Source organism: Geotrypetes seraphini, chromosome 1, assembly GCF_902459505.1.
Source record: "Geotrypetes seraphini chromosome 1, aGeoSer1.1, whole genome shotgun sequence".
In the NCBI taxonomy this organism is placed as follows: domain Eukaryota; kingdom Metazoa; phylum Chordata; class Amphibia; order Gymnophiona; family Dermophiidae; genus Geotrypetes; species Geotrypetes seraphini.
The window spans coordinates 376,465,322-376,483,452 of record NC_047084.1 but is presented as its reverse complement, the minus strand read 5'-3'; the positions used below and the strand labels follow the sequence as shown (position 1 = coordinate 376,483,452).

Here is an 18,131-nt window from a genome sequence, read left to right as displayed (position 1 = left end):
GCTCTTTGTCCATTCTGACAAGGGCTATGGAGTAGTTGTGCTGGTCTAAGATTTTTTTCACTTTCCTAATACTTGTGAGACACACTTTCTAGTAATTAGAAAATCCCAATATAATTTTTCTTTTTCATTACCTTCTCACTGCGATAAGGGAAGGCTGTCCTTATCTGTGTGGTCTGCAGTGCTGATGCTCAGACTGCTACAGAAGTCACACAAAGTTCCTGCCTCGCTTGGAAAAGCCACTGAGACAGCAAAGGAATAGGACTCAACATTGGAAAACTCAACAGATGTGAACCCCCTCCCCACTTACACACACACTTGCCTTAATTGGTTCAACTGCAAACCTAAACTCGCTGCTGAAAGGCTTATTAAACAAAAAACAACAGTAACCCTAGAACCCATAGTGCAGTGGCTCCTAACATTCCCCCCAAAACTCCAAGTCATTTGTCTTAGTAATAGTAATTTGGCTAATCATATGGCTTTGGATCAGAAGTAAAAGTTGAGGCTCTCTTAGTTTTTCAGTTCTTAGTACAAATTGTTTCACTTGGAGAAGTGAAATATCTATTGAGATTACTTGTTTAAATCTACAAGAAATGCAGAGCTGAGGCAGTGGCCTTGTGCTAGGTGAATTGCTTAAAAAAAATCTGACATTTTCTGAAAGTGGCAGAGGAAAAAAAAAGACTTCCCACTATAATCCTGGGTGAAATAGAAGAAACAACAGCAACATGGTCTAATGCCTGGCACCTAAAATTCAATGCAAAGAAATGCAGAGTAATGCATTTGGGGATTAATAATCAGAAGGAACCGTATATGCTGGGAGGTGAGAAGCTGATATGAACGGACGGGGAGAGGGACCTTGGGATGATAGTTTCCGAAGGTCTAAAGGTGAAAAAACAGTGTGACAAAGCGGTGGCTGCTGCCAGAAGGATGCTGGGCTGTATAAAGAGAGGCATATCCAGTAGAAGGAAGAAGGTGTTGATGCCCCTGTACAGGTCATTGGTGAGGCCCCACTTGGAGTATTGTGTTCAGTTTTGGCGAAGGACGTAAGAAGACTTGAAGCGGTCCAGAGGAGGGCAACGAAAATGATAGGAGGATTGCGCCAGAAGACGTATGAGGAGAGACTGGAAGCCCTGAATATGTATAACTTAGAGGAAAGGAGGGACAGGGGAGATATGATTCAGATGTTCAAATACTTGAAGGGTATTGACGTAGAACAAAATCTTTTCCAGAGAAAGTAAAATGGTAAAACCAGAGGACATAATTTGAGGTTGAGTGGTGGTAGATTAAAGAGCAATGTTAGGAAATTCTACTTTACGGAGAGGGTGGTGGATGCCTGGAATGGGCTCCCGAGAGGTGGTGGAGAGGAAAACACAAGAACATAAGAATTGCTGCTGTTGGGTCAGACTATCGTGCCCAGCAGTCCGCTCACGCAGCGGCCCTTGGTCAAAGACCAGCGCCCTAACTGAGACTAGCCCTACCTGCGTAAGTTCTGGTTCAGCAGCAACTTACCTAACTTTGTCTTGAATCCCTGAAAGGTGTTTTCCCCTACGACAGAGTTCGGAAGAGCGTTCCAGTTTTCTACCACTCTGAGTGAAGAAGAACTTCCTTATATTCGTACGGAATCTATCCCCTTTCAATTTTTAGAGTGCGCCCTCTTGTTCTCCCTACCTTGGAGAGGGTGAACAACCTGTCCTTATCTACTAAGTCTATTCCCTTCAGTACCTTGAATGTTTCAATCATGTCCCCTCTCAATCTCCTCTGCTCGAGGGAGAAGAAGCCCAGTTTCTCTAATCTTTTGCTGTATGGCAACTCCTCCAGCCTCTTAACCATCTTAGTCGTTCTTCTCTGGACCCTTTCGAGTAGTACCATGTCCTTCTTCATGTACGGCGACTAGTGCTGGACGCAGTACTCCAGGTGAGGGTGCACCATGGCCCGGTACAGCAGCATGATAACCTTCTCCAATCTGTTCGTGATCCCCTTCTTTATCATTCCTAGCATTCTGTTCGCCCTTTTTGCCGCTGCCGCACATTGTGTGGACGGCTTCATGGACTTGTAGATCATAACTCCCAAGTCTCTTTCCTGGGAGGTCTCTCCAAGTACCGCCCTGGACATCCTGTAGTCGTGCATGAGATTTTTGTTACCTATATGTATCACTTTACACTTATCCACGTTGAACCTCACCTGCCATGTTCATACCCATTCCTCGAGCCTGATTGTCATGTTACAGATCTTCATAATCCCCCTGTGTCTTCACTACTCTGAATAACTTTGTATTGTCTGCAAATTTAATCACCTCACTCGTTGTACCAATGTTTAGATCATTTATAAAGATGTTGAAGAGCACGGTTCCAAGCACCAAGCCCTGCGGCACCCCACTGGTGACGCTCTTCCAGTCCGAGTATTGTCCATTTACCCCCACTCTCTGTTTCCTATGATCCAGCCAGTTTTTAATCCACGTGAGTATTTCACCCTCGATTCCATGACTTGTAATTTTCCGAAGTAGTCGTTCATGCGGAACCTTGTCAAACGCCTTCTGAAAATCCAGATATACAATGTCGAGCGGATCGCCCTTGTCTATCTGTCTGTATACTCCCTTAAAGAAGTGCAGCAAGTTTGTCAAACACAGTCTGCCTTTGCTAAAACTGTGCTGACTTGTCCTCATCAGCCCGTGTCCATCAAGGTGATCAATGATGCGGTCTTTTATCAGCGATTCTACCATTTTTCCCGGTACCGAGGTCTGTACTTTCCCGGATCTCCCCTCGAATCTTTCTTGAAGATCGGCGTAACATTTGCCACCTTCCAGTCTTCTGGAATCTTTCCCAATTTGATCGACAGATTGGCTATTAGTTGAAGCAGTTCAGCTATGGTCCTTTTCAGTTCCTTGATGACCCTCGGATGGTTACCATCCGGTCCCGGGGATTTATCACTCAAGCTATCAATCTGCCTACACACCTCCTCTAGACTGACCGTAAATCCTGTCAGCTTTCTGTCTTCATTTCCAGCATATAGCCTGATGGGTTCCAGTATACTGTGTACCAGTAAATACAGACGCCAAAAATGTGTTCAGTTTGTCGGTGATTGCTTTGTCCTCCTTTAGCGCTCCCTTTATTCCATGGTCATCCAACGGTCCCAACGGTCGTTTTCCCCTTAATATATAAAAAAAACGGCTTGAAGTTCTTCGCCTCCTTGGCTATTTTTTCCTCGTAGTCTCTTTTGGCCCCTTTTACCGCCTTATGGCACCTGCGTTGATGTTTGTGCTTGTTCCAGTTTTCGTCCAGTTTTGACCTTTTCCATTCCTTAAACAAAGTTTTCTTGTCTCTTATCGCTTCCTTCACCTCTACAGTGAGCCATGCCGGTTCTTTGTTCTTTTTCCTCTTTGATCCATTGTTGATATGAGGCATATATAGATTTTGCGCCTCGGTGACTGTGTCCTTAAAAAGGGACCAAGCTTGCTCTAGCGTTTTTACAGTGCTTCCTCTTCTTAATATTCTTCCCTACCATGAGTCTCATCTCTTCGTGCCGTGGCTGTCGTTTTGGACTGATGTTTCTCCCCTGCGTCCAGATCGAAGTGGATCATATTGTGATCGCTGTTTCCCAGCGTCCCTTCTACTTCTACATCTTGTGCCGGTCCTTGTAGGCCATTTAGAATTAAGTCCAGAATTGCATTTCCTCTAGTGTTTTCCTTGACAAGTTGTTCCAGGAAGCAATCGCATACAGCATCCAAGAACTTGGTCTCTCTAATGTAGCCGGAAGTGCCTAGGTTCCAGTCTATTCCTGGATAGTTGAAGTCACCCATGATAACTGCGTTGCCTCCCTTGCAGTTGCGTTTATTCTCATCCGTCATTTCTCCGTCAATTTCTTCGGACTGCCCTGGGGGTTGGTAGTAGATGCCGATCTTCGATTCCAGGCATGGGGGAGCATTGAGTTCAAAGAAGGGTGGGATGAACACAGAGGATCTAGAATCAGAAAATAATATTAAGTATAGAACTAAGGCCAGTACGGGAAAGTTTGTCAGTGTTTTTTTATATCTTGTTTGTTTCTTGTAGGTCAGTTGAATTTATATTTTGTTCTGGCAGTTTCTTTATCCTTTGTATTATTCCTAGCATTCTATTTGCTTTCTTAGCAGTCGCTGCGCATTGTGCCGATGGCTTCATTGCCATTCCACTATTACTCCCAAGTCCCTTTCTTGGAAACTCTCACTCAATAATAGCCCTCCCATTGTGTAGCTGTACCTCAGGTTTCTGTTTCCTACTTGTAAGACTTTGCATTTCTCTACATTGAACTTCATCTGCCATCTCGTTGCCCACTCCCCTAGGTTTGTTTAGGTCCCTTTGTAAATCTTCGCAGTCCTCTTTAGTCCTAGTCCCATTGAATAGCTTGGTGTCATCTGCGAATTTTATTACTTCGCTCTTCGTCCCTTTTTCTAGATCATTTATAAATACATTGAATAGCAGTGGTCCAAGCACCGACCCCTACGGAACACCACTCGTGACTTTCCTCCAGTCCGAGTAGTGGTCTTTCACTCCTACCCTCTGCTTTCTGCCCACCAACCAATTCCTGATCCATCTGTGTACGTCTCCTTTCACCCCATGGTTCTTTAGTTTCCGAAGTAGGCGTTCATGGGGTACCTTGTCAAAGGCTTTTTGGAAGTCTAAGTATACAATGTCTATGGAGTCCCCTTTGTCCATCCGTTTGTTAATTCCTTTGAAGAAGTGCAATAGGTTCGTCAGGCACGATCTTCCCTTGCAGAAGCCATGTTGGCTTGTTTTCATAAGTTTATGCCTCTCTAGATGCTCCTTGATGCTATCTTTTATCAGCGCTTCCGCCATTTTCCCCGGAACCGAGGTCAGACTTACTGGTTTGTAGTTCCCCGGGTCACCTCTCGATCCCTTTTTAAAGATGGGCGTAACATTGGCTGGAATCTTTCTTTAATATTTCTTTAATATTTATTAAATACAGTGTGTTCAGAAAGTCGCTGTGCACCTATAAAAGAAAAACATTTTCCTCAGTTGAAAGAACCATAGTAAGTAAAAACTGATTTAAGCAACTGAACACTTTTCCAGTATTGCACTTCAACCGCTGTTTGACAGTGACATGCCACATAACAGCATCACACTTCCATGGCAACTTCGATACTGATGAGCAAATCTATGTAACATATCTTAAGTGCACAGAAACCTTCTGAACACACTGTATTATGTATCATGAAGAACTATGTTTTAGCTTGATAAAGGAGCAGATTGATTAATGTAGGTTGAATATTTGGAGTGTTGCTAAAAAGAAGATTGCCTTTTTTTTGTGGGCCTGACTGTGTTTAAATATTTTGGCATACACCGTTACTACAGCAACATCAGAGATATTCAGGACTGCAACACCTCAAATTATATCTTTTATAAAATTTGGTTTAAATTTATTTGACTCATTTTCTTGGGACTTGCCCATAAGCAATCAGTATCCACAACTCTTCCCAAAAGGGGCTGTGATCATTGAGGATTAAACCAAGAGCTTTCCACTTGGTAGTGCTCTCCAAATATCTATCTTATCTATCTAGTATTAATAGCACATATTACTGAGACGCATTCATTCAGGATTTTTCCTTTTTTTTTTTTTTAAGTGACTTGCTTAAATTGATTTTCTGTTCCATTTTGTTTCTTGGCTTTTAACAGAATTATGGATCCAGCCTTGCTGAGAGACCGTGAGCTGTTTAAGAAACGAGCGCTCTCTACACCAGCTGTGGAAAGGCGCCCTGCTCTGACCTCTTCTGAGTCTTCTAAAAAGAAAAAAGCTAAATTTGAACAGGGTGGAACATCTGGCTTGAAGCAGCCTTCAGGTCAGTGATGCTGTGCAGACACAGGCAGCAAGTCAGAGGCAAAGTAAAAAAAATCCCCAAAGAAGAAAGCTGGTACTTGATCAGACCCAAAAAATGTAAATACAGATCAGTTTGTGATCAGACCTAAACCTTAAGCCCTGATGTAGGTAATAATACCTCAGGAAATCAAGGGGTAGAAAAATGAGCATGATTGTTTAGGACTTGTAATTTTTGCATTAATTAATTGAGCTGTAGAATTCCATTATGTGATAGCAGATCAGTAATTCTTCCCTCCTCCTTCCATGTGATTAACTGGATAAAAAGTGGGGTTTGAGATCACCATTGCTTATTGCAGATTTGTCCCATTTTTAAATTCTTTCTATTAACTTCTCTAAACTATAAAAGGTTAGTTTCTTTTCTTTCAGGCATGTTCACATCAGATGATACCAATTAGTACTGAGGGACCGTCCATTCATCTATATGCATAGTTTTGGGTTGTTGTTTTTTTTTTTTTTGTACTTGCACAGCCAGATCTGTAGGTAGGATGAAGAAAGAAATTGGAAGATAGAAGCCATGTTGAACCTTATGCGAGCCTGAAAGAATTTAGTGGTGAGGTAGGAGGTCTCGGGCTTCTGTCAGGTGATAAGGAGGAAAGGCTGCAGCCATTTTTTTCTCTCCCGATCCTTCCTACCTGTAAACAACATTATGAGACCATCCTTTCTTTTCTGGTTTCTGCCTGAAAAGTAAACACTACTGAGAGATCCCATGCCTCTTTTCATTGCCCATAAAAGATCAGTACTGGGAGAGGATATCCCTCCCTTGTTTTCTGTCCAAAGATGAACTTTTTGGAGGAACGGCAAGGGATGGGTGGTTTCCCTAGCTAATACTGCTCTTTTACAAGCTGCAGGGACAAATTCAGCATTCCCCAGTAAAGTTTTTTTTTGCCTTTTAGCAGCAGAGGCCTGAAGAGAAGGGGGATGGCCTGGAGAACATTTCCTTTAGGATTTATAGATGAAAAAAAGGAAAGTGGCAATATGAGCAGTGAATTAAGATTTTTATTTTTCTGAAATTGTAGGAGAGGTAAATAATGTCAAAAATAAAATCTATTCATGTGGCTTTCAAGTGAAGCAAGTATTTCTGGCTTGACTAGAGGTATACAAGGTAATGGGTAAGAGAGTAAAAAGAGAGAAAAAAGCCATATAATAATGGGGAAGAAAAGGATGTTGGTGTGGGGGGGGGGAGGGCAGAGAGGGATGACGAGTGCTGATTTTGAAGTAGAAAGGTAGCCCAAAGGTAGAATAGTGGGCTTAAACCAGGGAAGTCAGGGATCAAATCCTACTTGTCTTTGTGATCTTGAACAAGTCACTTTAACGCCTCCCCCCAATGTTTTCTTCTAGTCTGCATTGCCACAGCTTGTACTGTCCCTTTGCCTTATCCCTGCCTCTGCTAGAGATAAGAAGTTTAGTCAGAATGGGGCAGGATACAATAGAGGTATCATTTGTAATTTTGGAGGCAAAAGCAAGTTGAAGACTAAGGAGGTGGGGTAGAAGAGGGCATGTGCATATTCAGCATCATGTTCCATCATGTTGGGGAAAATAAGTCTGTTATTCTTTGAGCCAGGGGGTCCTCAAACTACATGAGACTGTAGGACAAGAGGTAAGAGGAGATACATTTTTTGGGAGAGGTACTCCTCCCCTCTGCTCTGCAAAATCCTCAGCTTTTTCAGTGATTATGAAAGGTCCAGTGTAGCCCTCGGTCCCAAAAGGTTTATTGCCTCAGATAGAGTCATTTAAATGGTTCATAGTCAGTCACACACGAGACACCAGCGCGCCAACAATCGAGCGCTGACAATTTGGCGCAAGAAAGAAGCGCGCCACGGAAAAACTTAGTTTTAAAGAGCTCCGAAGCGAGGTGTGAGTGGGGACCCCCCCACACACACTTTACTGTATAGTGTTCGCGCTGCTGTTGGGGGTGGGGGTTAGGGGGTTGGAACCCTCCATTATAGAGAAAATTGAACTTTTTCTGATTTTTTTTTTTCTGGAAAAGTTCCGTTTTCTCTATAATGTGGAAGGGGTTGCACCCCCCCCCCCCAACAGCAGCACGAACACTATGCAGTAAAGTGGGGGGTTCCCCCCACACACCCCGTCAGAGCTCTTTAAAACTAAGTTTTCCCGCGGCGCGCTTCTTTCTTGTGCCGAATTGTCAGCGCTCGATTGTCGGCGCTCTGGTGCGCAATTATCCCGTCACCGTTTAAATACCTACATAAATGTAAATATAAATGTGCACGAGTCGAGTCTCTTTCATTTGACAGGAAGCTCTGCAATGAGAGGGCATAGGATGAAGTTAAGAGGTGATAGGCTCCGGAGTAATCTGAGGAAATACTTTTTTACAGAAAGGGTGGTAGATGCATGGAATAGTCTCCCAAAAGAGGTGGTGGAAACAGAGACTGTGTCTGAATTCAAAATGGCCTGGGATAAGCCCGTGGGATCTCTCGGAGAGAGAAAGAGATAATGGTTACTGTGGCAGACTAGGGCCATTTGGCCTTTATCTGCCGTCATGTTTCTACGTTTAACCTAGATTGTAGTGGTGCCTCGCACAACGAACGCTGCACACAACGAACTTCATGTCTTGATTCACACAACGAACTTCGTTTCACACAACGAACTTCACACAACGAACTTCGTTTCACACAACGAACTTCGTTTCACACAACGAACTTCACACAACGAACTTCGTTTCACACAACGAACTTCGTTTCACACAACGAAGTCGCCCGAGCTGCCGATGTATTGCATCCTTCCGCGCAGACACTGCAGGCAGTCGTTAGTCACTGCGCTTAACTGCCCTCTCTCACTGTATACAGTCGTCCTTTTAAGATAAACTCAATATTTTTTATATATCATGGCTTCTAAAAAAAGCAGGAAGGTGATTTCTGTTGAAATGAAACGGGAAATAATTAGAAGGAGTGAATGTGGGGTAAAACAGTGTGACCTGAATGTAACTCACCCTGAGCTACTACTACCGTAATTCACCTCTACCACCCTGCACATGCTCACCTGTACATGCAAAGTCATTCATTTGCACACATTAATTGCTGCTCTGACACTTGAGCATCCTTCAGTTACTCACACAGCCTGCTCACACATTCTTTGCATATATTCATTAACATGCTCACTCTACCCACCCCCTCATTCCTATGAAAGGTGCCTTGAGTTCACAGAGCAAAGCTACTCGATTTGCAAGCTAGGTTTTCAGGATATGTATAATGAATTTGCATGAGAGAGGTTTGCATACCAAGGAGGCGGTGCATGCAGATCTCTCGTATGCATATTCATTGTGGATATCCTGAAAACCTGGCCTGCCTTTGGACCTCGAGGACCAGAATTGAGTAAGAGTATATGGGTTTTATTTGTTTTTTTAAAAATTCAGTTTCTAATTGGTTGTAATCCCCAAAAGATCACTCGTATCTTCTTTATTTGCTGATTAACTTGCTGTTTTGTGGAAAACAACTTGTCATTTTAATATCCACAACAAAAGCAACCCGATGGTGGAATAACTCACAAGTGAAATTATAACCCCCCCCCCCCCCCAATATAAAACATAGAAAGCATTAAACTCCGATTGGAACGTGATATAATGAATTTAAACAAATATTTATTGAGTGGTGTCTTCAGTGTGAAGTGTATAACCTGGAAGAGCCACATGTTAGTACTTATAAGCACCTTTGCTTAAAAACCATGAACCCAAGAAACCTTTTACAAAGGTGCGCTAAACATTTTAGTGCGTGCTAACCATATGCTTAACGCTAACTGTACAAGGTTGCAAAAGTAAGAAACTTCTCAATCACACTTTAGCATTCTAGGCAGCTTCTTAAGACAAAGAATTTTGATCATTGTTGCTTACAGCTCATTCTTATACACATTTTAGAACACAGTTGAAGACTTATCTTTTTTCTAAATACTTGGGTTAACTAATCTATTCTATTTTCTAGATTATGGTAGATTCTGTTCACTGTTAATAACTTTTTGTACACCGCGTTGAACTTACGGTTACGCGGTTAATAAGCACATTGTTATGTTATGTCAACCTAGATTCCTAGATGTAAGATGGCTTTCAGGAAGAGACTGACATCCATGCACTGTTTTCCAGAAACGGAGAAACATAACAGTAGATGCAGCCACCCAGTAAGCCCAACTACACTCCATTCCACTTCATCAGAATCATTGGTCCTTATTCCATGCTTTTTTGAATTCTGATTCTGTTTGTGTGTCCTCCACATCCACTGGGTGGTTGTTTCATGCATATAACATCTTTTCTGGAAATAAATATTTCCTTAGACTACCTCAGAGTCTACTCCCTTTATCCATAATGGTAACGGGACAAAAGTGTGCGAGACAAACGCGTGCCAACATTTGAGAGCGGACAATTGAGTGCAAGACTTCAGCGCCGGTCTAAAAGCTTATTTTAAAGGGCTCTGATGGGGAGTGGGGGGGGGGGGAACCCTCCTACTTTACTTAATACTGTTTGCACTGCCGTGTGGGGGGTGTGACCCTCAACATTATACAGAAAACTTAACTTTTTACCTATTTTTTCGTGGAAAAGTTAGGTTTTCTGTATAATGGGGGGGTTACAACCCCTAAAACCACCCCCAACAGCAGCGCCAAAAGTATTAAGTAAAGTGGGGGGGTTCCCCCCTCCCCACACCCATCAGAGCCTTTTAAAATAAGCTTTTAGAGCGACACGCTGAAGTCTTGCGCTCAATTGTCCGCTCTCGAATGTCGGCGCAGGTTTGTCTCTCACGCTTATGACTGTGAACCACCTATAACGCATCATTTCTAAGCCTCCTTTCCATTGAAAGAGGCCTACTCCAGTGACTGTACAGCTATTCAGCCCCACCGCGCAGCTGGTGGGTTCGGGACCATCACCTTCTCCCTCCTGCACCACTCTCCCACTTTCTGACGCTGCTGCTGCTTTCCTGCAGCAACAGTTGCAAAGGCAAACTGAAAAAGAGCAGTTGTGGTACCTTCCCATATAGATCCACGGCTGCCAACCCACCCCTCTGAAATCACTTCTTCCAGGGCAAAGCCAGCAGCGACAGATATGTATGGGAAGGTCTCGCAGCTGGTCTGTTTGTTGCTGCTTCAGGAAAGCAGAAGCAGTGGTGGGGATGCTACAGGGCAGACGCCGGTGGATATGGGTGGGGAAGGGAGAGAGGGGAGCAGACGTTGGTGGTTGTGTGGTGGGGGTGGAGAGAGGGAAGCAGATGACGGTGGATGTGGGGTAGGGGGAGAGAGGGGAGCAGATGCTGAATGGGAAAAAAGGGCATGTGCTGAATGAAAGGGGTATAGAAAGAGGAAGAAGGGGGTAAAGAAAGAGAGAAGATGAGGAACAGGATAGAGTTTTTAAGGTCCTGGGGGAATAAGAGGAAGTGAAATAGGAGAGCAGGAGTGAGGGAAAGATGTGGCAAGCTATAGGTAGACAGTGAAAAGAGGGGAATTGAGCATTGGACGGTAAAAGAATTTAATCTAGATAGAGGCAGAAAATAAAGAAAGCTGAAAGGAAAAGGAGGAGAGAGAAACGACAAATGAACAAGAAATCCTGTCAGGAAAGTTAAGAGGAAACGAGGAAAGCAGATACCAGAGACTGGGACCAACAAAATTGAAATAAAGTAATGATAGAAAAATAATTTTATTTTCCATCTAAGATAAAGTAGTGTAGTATCTGTGTTAATAAATGTTTAACACCTTATTTTTTATTTTTATTTATTATCTTTTTCTTGGACTAATTTTAATACCTTTTTGACAGACTGTTCTGACCTGAGGAAGGAGTTTGGCCTTTGGAAGCTAATTGAAAAGTGTATTTAGTCCAATGAAATGGTATCATATTTTCAACTGTTTATTTTTTTTGTATTTATTTAGTTTGTTGGTTTATTTAGGCCCTCTTTTACTAAGCCGCAGTAGAGGTTTCTAAATGCTGCAATGCTGCCTATCTGTGGTTTGCTGAAAGAGCTTGATGTGTATTACAGATTTATATGCAGATAATGTACAGCTTTTTTCCTTCATTAAGGGTAGTTTGCGTGATGCTTTATTTAGGGCAGAGTCCTGCCTTTAGAAAATTCAGGATTGGATGTCTTCAAATGATTTAGCAATAAATCTAGCTAAGAAAGAAATTTTTGTCTTTAGTAGGGCACCTTTGTCAGACTTACCATTATCTCTTGCAGTTGATCAGATCTCTGTTCCTCTTTAACTCAGATTTGTCTGGGTATCATTCGCAATTCTCTTTCTGTGAAACTATTCTTTAAGTATTTGGGGGATGGGGGAGTGGAGTTAACAAGTTGCGATATCAGGTGACCTTTTACTGCACCTTCATTTACCATGGAAGTTATTAGTCTGCGGTATCTCTATATTGCAGGTTGCTGACTCCATGTTAAAGGATTAACATTGCCTGCAAGCCATCTTGCACACAGCTTTATCCATCAGGTCACAGTACAGACAGGCTTGGCACAGACTTTAAACAGTTGGCGATTTAAGGCCTTTCCTCAAATCAGAATGCCCCTCCCCCTAAAAGTGACCCCCAAATCTTCCCCCTCCAACCCATCATGAGCCACATCCTCTAAGCCCTGAACCCACACTCCCTCTAGTATGAAAGCTTGATTATGGACCAGTAAGCTATTAGTACAAGGAATTTAAGATTATTGTACTTTGATTTGTTTGACCTCCTTGTTTAGGAAATATCTAGAGGTTTTGACGTCTTCTTAGGCAGATGTTATGTGATCTAGTATATGTAAAGAAGTAGCCTAATGGTTAGTACAGTGAGCTAAGAACCCGGGGAATTGAGTTCAATTCCCATTTTGTCTTAATGTGATTTAGGCCAAGTCACTTAACTCTCTATTGTCTCAGGTACAAATACTTTACTAAGCTGCGGTAAAAAGTGGCCTTAGAGCACCCATGTGTGAGGTTTTTTCTCTGTGCACCAAGGCCATGTTTACTATAGCAGTAAAATGGCTGATTTTCCAGTTTTTGTATTAATGGTGATGCGCTTATAAACCTGTTTTTTAGCTAGTAAAGGCCCTAACCAGTTAGCACACAGTAATGTAGCTGTGCTGAGTGGTGCAGGAATACCCACTCTTCAGGCATGCCTTCTCCAACAAAAATTTTAGAATATTTTTTAGCATGCCTAATTTGCAACTTGCTGCAGATAAATCGTTTTAAGCTGGGGTAAACACACGCTAGCACTTTAATGCAGCTTCGTAAAAGGGCCTTGTAGATTGAGTCCACTAGGGACAGAGAAAGTACCTGCATATAATAAATGTAAATCACCTTTGATTTGTACATCAGAAAGCCAGTATATCAAATCCATGACCCTTGTATTTAGGGCTCCTTTTACTAAGCTGCGTTAGGGCTTTAACGCGCAGAATAGCGTGCGCTAGACGCTAATGCCATCATTGAGCTGGCATTAGTTCTAGCCATGTAGTACGGTGTTAGCGCACGCTAATCTGCTTCGTGCGCTAAAAATGCTAGCCCACCTTAGTAAAAGGAGCCCTTAGTTAGCAGGATTAGAGTAGGTAAGGGTGAAGAAGAGAGCTTGGACCATATTGCTTCAGTAGATTAGCAATGATTGCATTTCTTGAGTCTTCCCAGGAAAATATTACAACTTGTGCTATCTTGCTAGTTGCATCACATGCTGAGATAGAGAAGACTATTTTGAAAATACGGTACTCAGTAATTGCTCAGTTACATGGGAAGGCATTTCTAGAGTTAAAGTCTAGTGTGTTAGCTCTTAGAACCTTGTTTTACCTTCAGTTTCCGCGTAAATGTCTGGTCACCTATGAAAGGAAGCTGTTTTTCTGCATCTTTTCAGTTAGAGAATTTTGTGTTAGTGTTTCCTGATTTCCTGTTGTTAGTAGAGCTATGTATAAATGAGTCGTAAGAATTTTTTATTTTTTAAAAACATCTTATTTTGAGGTAATGCTTTTTAAACTCGTTGAGGGGCAAAATAAAAAAAAATGTCTAAGTCCCCTTTTGGCCTAAGTCCTTAAACGTTCAACCCAGAAGCAGGGAAAGTGTCCATAACCAAAACATACGTCCATGTTTTGATTATGGCCTTCCTCTGCCTAAACGCCCAATCTCCACTACGTCTAAAAGTACCCCCACACGACGTCTACACTTTTCAGCAATAATGAAACAAAAACATGCTTAAGCCAAAAACGTCCAACAGAAGGGCTTTTAGGTGGAGGAGCCAGTCCTTCGCCTAAAAGCTGGATTCTGTAACCGGTGTCTGTCAAAAACAACACCGGTTACAGAATCCTCCCCCCCCCCCAACAACGATCCAGGCAGGAGGGTGCCCAAGCCCTCCTGCCATGTCAAACCACGACCCGCCCCCTCCCGACGATATCGGGGCAAGAGGGAGTCCAAGCTCTCTTGCCCCGTTGAAGCCGCGACCCCCCCGATAACATCGGGGCAAGAGGGAGTCCAAGCCCTCTTGCCCCGTTGAAGCCGCAAACCCCCCCCCCCCGATAACATCGGGGCAAGAGGGAGCCCAAGCCCTCTTGCCCCAGGCACCCGTGACCCGCCCCCTCCCGACGATATCGGGGCAAGAGGGAGCCCAAGCCCTCCTGGCCCAGGCGACCCCCCCTACCCCCACCACAGTACGGGCAGGAGGGATCCCAGGCCCTCCTGTCCTCGACGTCCGCCCTCCCCCCCCCCCCCCCCGGCCTAACTTAGCTTAGGCGGGCATCCCTAGGCTCCCGGAGGCATCTTCAATATAGGCAGCCTGCCTGGATAGCATTTTTTTTAGAAAATGTGCTTCCTGATTGACTGATTAGATAGCTGTAGGACGCCTACAGCTGCCTACAATTGGGATGCACTTTGCAGAATCGGGGCCTAAGTGTAGCATGTGATGCACATAAATATCCAAAAGGAGGTGAAAAGACCTCAAAGAACCCCCGGAGTCCAGTCAATAGAAAGTTACTGGTTTGGAGTACTATCACTGGTCAAAACCTCCTGTTTGGATGATAATTATTTTTTAGAAAATTTTTTTCAAATTTATATTAATTTTTGATTTAAAATAAATAACATTTTTTCAGTCATCTCCCTTACACAGTCTCCCACATACATCAGGCAGTGTACCCTAGTCATTCTATACGTCAGACAGGGTTTATAAATTTCCCTTAAAATGGCGGTCCTGATGACGTCTGCATTTATTTGTCAGTTGATTGGTCAGCCATGATGTTGGTGTCTTGTTTAAATACAGACGCCATTTTGTAAATATCGGGAGAGCAAGCCCAGGGCGACTGCGTCAACAAGTAAGTTGTGTTCGCTGTTTCTTTTCATTTTTTAACATTTGAAATGGTGAAATGTATCATCTTTGATATCCTTAGGATTTGCTACGATGCACTACATTATTTTTCTTTCATTTTGCATATGATCGTGCAACCTTTCATTATCTGGCATTGGTATTGACCATTTTGCAGCACTTTCCCTGAAGAAGCCTATTAGCATGAAACGGTTTTGGCCTCCGTTGGGTTTGAAAGATAAGTGCTTATTAATTTGCTTTTACAGCATATCACATCCAGCTTTGTTAATGGATCATTTTTGTTTGGTTGCCAGCTCTGTCTCTTTATCAAAGATGGGAGAAAATATGTTATTGAAAAATATTTAAAATATTTAAATCAAAAATTATAAATTAATATAAATTTGAAAAAATTTTTCTAAAAAATAATTATCATCCAAACAGGAGGTTTTGACCAGTGATAGTACTCCAAACTGGTGTCTTTCTATTGATTGGATTCTGGGGGGGTTCTTTGAGGTCTTTTCTCCTCCTTTTGGACATTTATGTGCATCGCATGCCACACTTAGGCCCTGTTTTACCAAGGTGCTGTACTCTATGGACGCGTTAGTCTTTAGCGCTCGCTAATCAGTTAGCACACCTTAGTAAAACAGGGGGTTAGTGTTCTATATCGTATAATTACATCAAAAATATTGAAATATTTGCCAGCACAAAAAACATTAAGCTGTGGTACTGTAAACATTACTGTAGCATTACTTCTGTTTAATAAATGTGTTCCTTCTGGTACAATGTAAATTCAGCAGGAAGCACATAGGAGCAAAAATTGTTTAAACTAGTGTGCCTCTTAAATTATGTTCTAATGTTCTTGATTCCTTGAGCTTCCCTTTTTTTAAAAAAAGAAAATGGGGCAGAATCCACATGGCTTAAACATTTGGGGAGATTTTAGCTTTCTAAAGAAACATGCTTGGACTGATCCATTTCAGTCTCCTGGTCCATGATAGAGTGAAACAAGTGGCTTTAGTCCTGCACATACCCATGCTAGCACATAGTCCTATGTGCTAGCATGGGTATGTGCAGGACTAAAGCCACTTTAGCTGAGTAAGGAAATAGGTCTATTTTGAGACTCGGTGCAGAGAACACCACATCCCCCTATCCATAAAGCGAATAGAACAAAATCAGTTAGAAAGGTAGCAAATAGTCACCATTGATATAACCCCTAGTGAAAAAAAGGGCAGTACAGTATAATCCTTTTTTTGCCATTTTAGTCAGATCATCGCAAGCAAATTAATAACTTTTAAATGCTTAGGGGTCCATGTGCAAAGCTCATGTCCTCTGTCTTTTGGGCAAACTTTCTTGCCAAGGGCAGCAATTTACTATACCACTTCTGTGCCTTTTCTTTCCTTCATGGTGGAAAGCAGGGCCCTGACAGGGTTGGGTTGGTTCTCCATGTCTTTGACGTACAGGTCTTTAATGCAGCAGCAGCAGTTGAATGCTTCATAGAGGAAGGCCAGGAGCATGAGCGATACCACAGCTGTAATGAAGAGAAGTAGGATGACAAAGCAGGCTGTGCTCCAACCATCATGAAAGGGGTAGATCTTTTGTGCCTCAAAGCTCAGGTGTTCATACAGGGCCAATGTCTCATTCTTCCAGGAAAAGGAGGCCATGTTGTCAAATGTTCTCGCTGTCAACAAAGAAACTACAAGGAAAAAGAAAAAAAAAAAAGGCCTGAGGGGACACAAAGTTGAAAAAACAACAGCACTTTAAAGAGCATAAATGATGGATCTGGTTAGCACATAAAGTGGGCAGTTATAATGAGAAGGTCAGCACTTCTCCAAATGTGTTACAGCCTTTGCAAGTAGCCAGAAGGTTCTTCCGAAATGGCAAGTAATCTTACTGGGCTGTAAGCAGAGTAGGAAAGAAGCTATAGCTGGGCATATCTGTGCTGCTTGAACTGTATTGACAGCTGGAATGGGTGCTAGTGTCTGGTGAATCGCTTATTTAAATTCATTATTCATTGGAGAACCAAGACCTGCCCTGTGCTCTTCCAGATTAGTCTCCTGTACCATGGAGCTCTGTTCTTAAACTGTACAAATGGAGGTATTAATTTTAAATTCTATGGAAAGCTAGAACAGATGTTGGATCACTTCTTCAGCTTGTGTATGGATGTGTTTCCCACACAAGGGGATTTTTGTTACAGGGCTGCTTGAGCAGGATATGGAAGTAGCAACCTTTGTTAATGGATAGTGATGTCCATTCTAATAGGATAAATGTTCAAACATAAAGGTTATTATAAACATATCCATGTCATTTTTCTCAAATGTCAGTAATATTGGAAAAAAACCCCAAAAAATGTTGCATGCAATAAATAAAAGTATAAGTTTGTACTACAATCACTTGTGATGTAAAACAGTGATTCTCAAATTTCCTTTTCTACAGAGGACTCTGCTTACTGACACTTACCTATACAACCAGGGAGGACTGGAACTTGTCTGTTGATTTCCACCATTTTCTTATGTACAAGATCAGCTGAGTGACCATTCTGTCTACTATCCCTTTACTTTTTCCCTCCCTTTGCTACCCTTCTTGATCCCATTCTGATATATGAGCATGGCCCCTGCAGCTGCTGCTGTTTTTTGGTGAAAGGTGATACTTTATCAAGAGCAGAAGCCTTTCCTGATCAATTTAGAAACCACTCATGTAACACTATGGATTATTGTCTGACTTAAAAGAACAATAAGAAGAAATTTGGTTATATTAAAATGCAGAATACCATAAACACTTTAGTACATTTGTCTTAAAGGTGGTTTCCATTCCCCCCCCCCCCCCAATGTATATACCAGGAACCAATTGGCTATATGAAAACATTCTTTCCAGTATTGGCAGCATGTAATCTAATTTCTACTATGAAAAATATTGCTGGAGAGGCAAAACTTAGAAGTTATATAAATATATTTATTCTATTTTATAGTCGACCCCTTTTTAATATAGTGGATGCTGCGGATGGGCAGATGTTTCTATCTCCTACTCTCCCTAAGAG

The 18,131-nt window shown here is 42.4% G+C and overlaps 2 protein-coding genes across 3 annotated transcripts in view; one reads left to right on the top strand and one right to left on the bottom strand.

Annotated features, from left to right (window-relative positions):
* The window catches only part of GTF2E2 (general transcription factor IIE subunit 2), a 139,501-nt gene that overhangs the window by 2,710 nt on the left and 118,660 nt on the right, over nucleotides 1-18,131 (top strand). For both annotated transcript variants that reach the window (XM_033915672.1, XM_033915665.1), the window contains exon 2: nucleotides 5,664-5,827. In XM_033915672.1, the coding sequence (XP_033771563.1) occupies nucleotides 5,668-5,827 (160 nt within the window). In that variant the 5' untranslated portion in view covers nucleotides 5,664-5,667. The remainder of the gene's footprint in view (nucleotides 1-5,663; nucleotides 5,828-18,131) is intronic.
* Nucleotides 16,345-16,758, bottom strand: SMIM18 (small integral membrane protein 18). The gene has a single exon (XM_033915682.1). The coding sequence runs from the start codon at nucleotides 16,756-16,758 to the stop codon at nucleotides 16,468-16,470; it is 291 nt and encodes a 96-aa protein (XP_033771573.1). The 3' UTR covers nucleotides 16,345-16,467.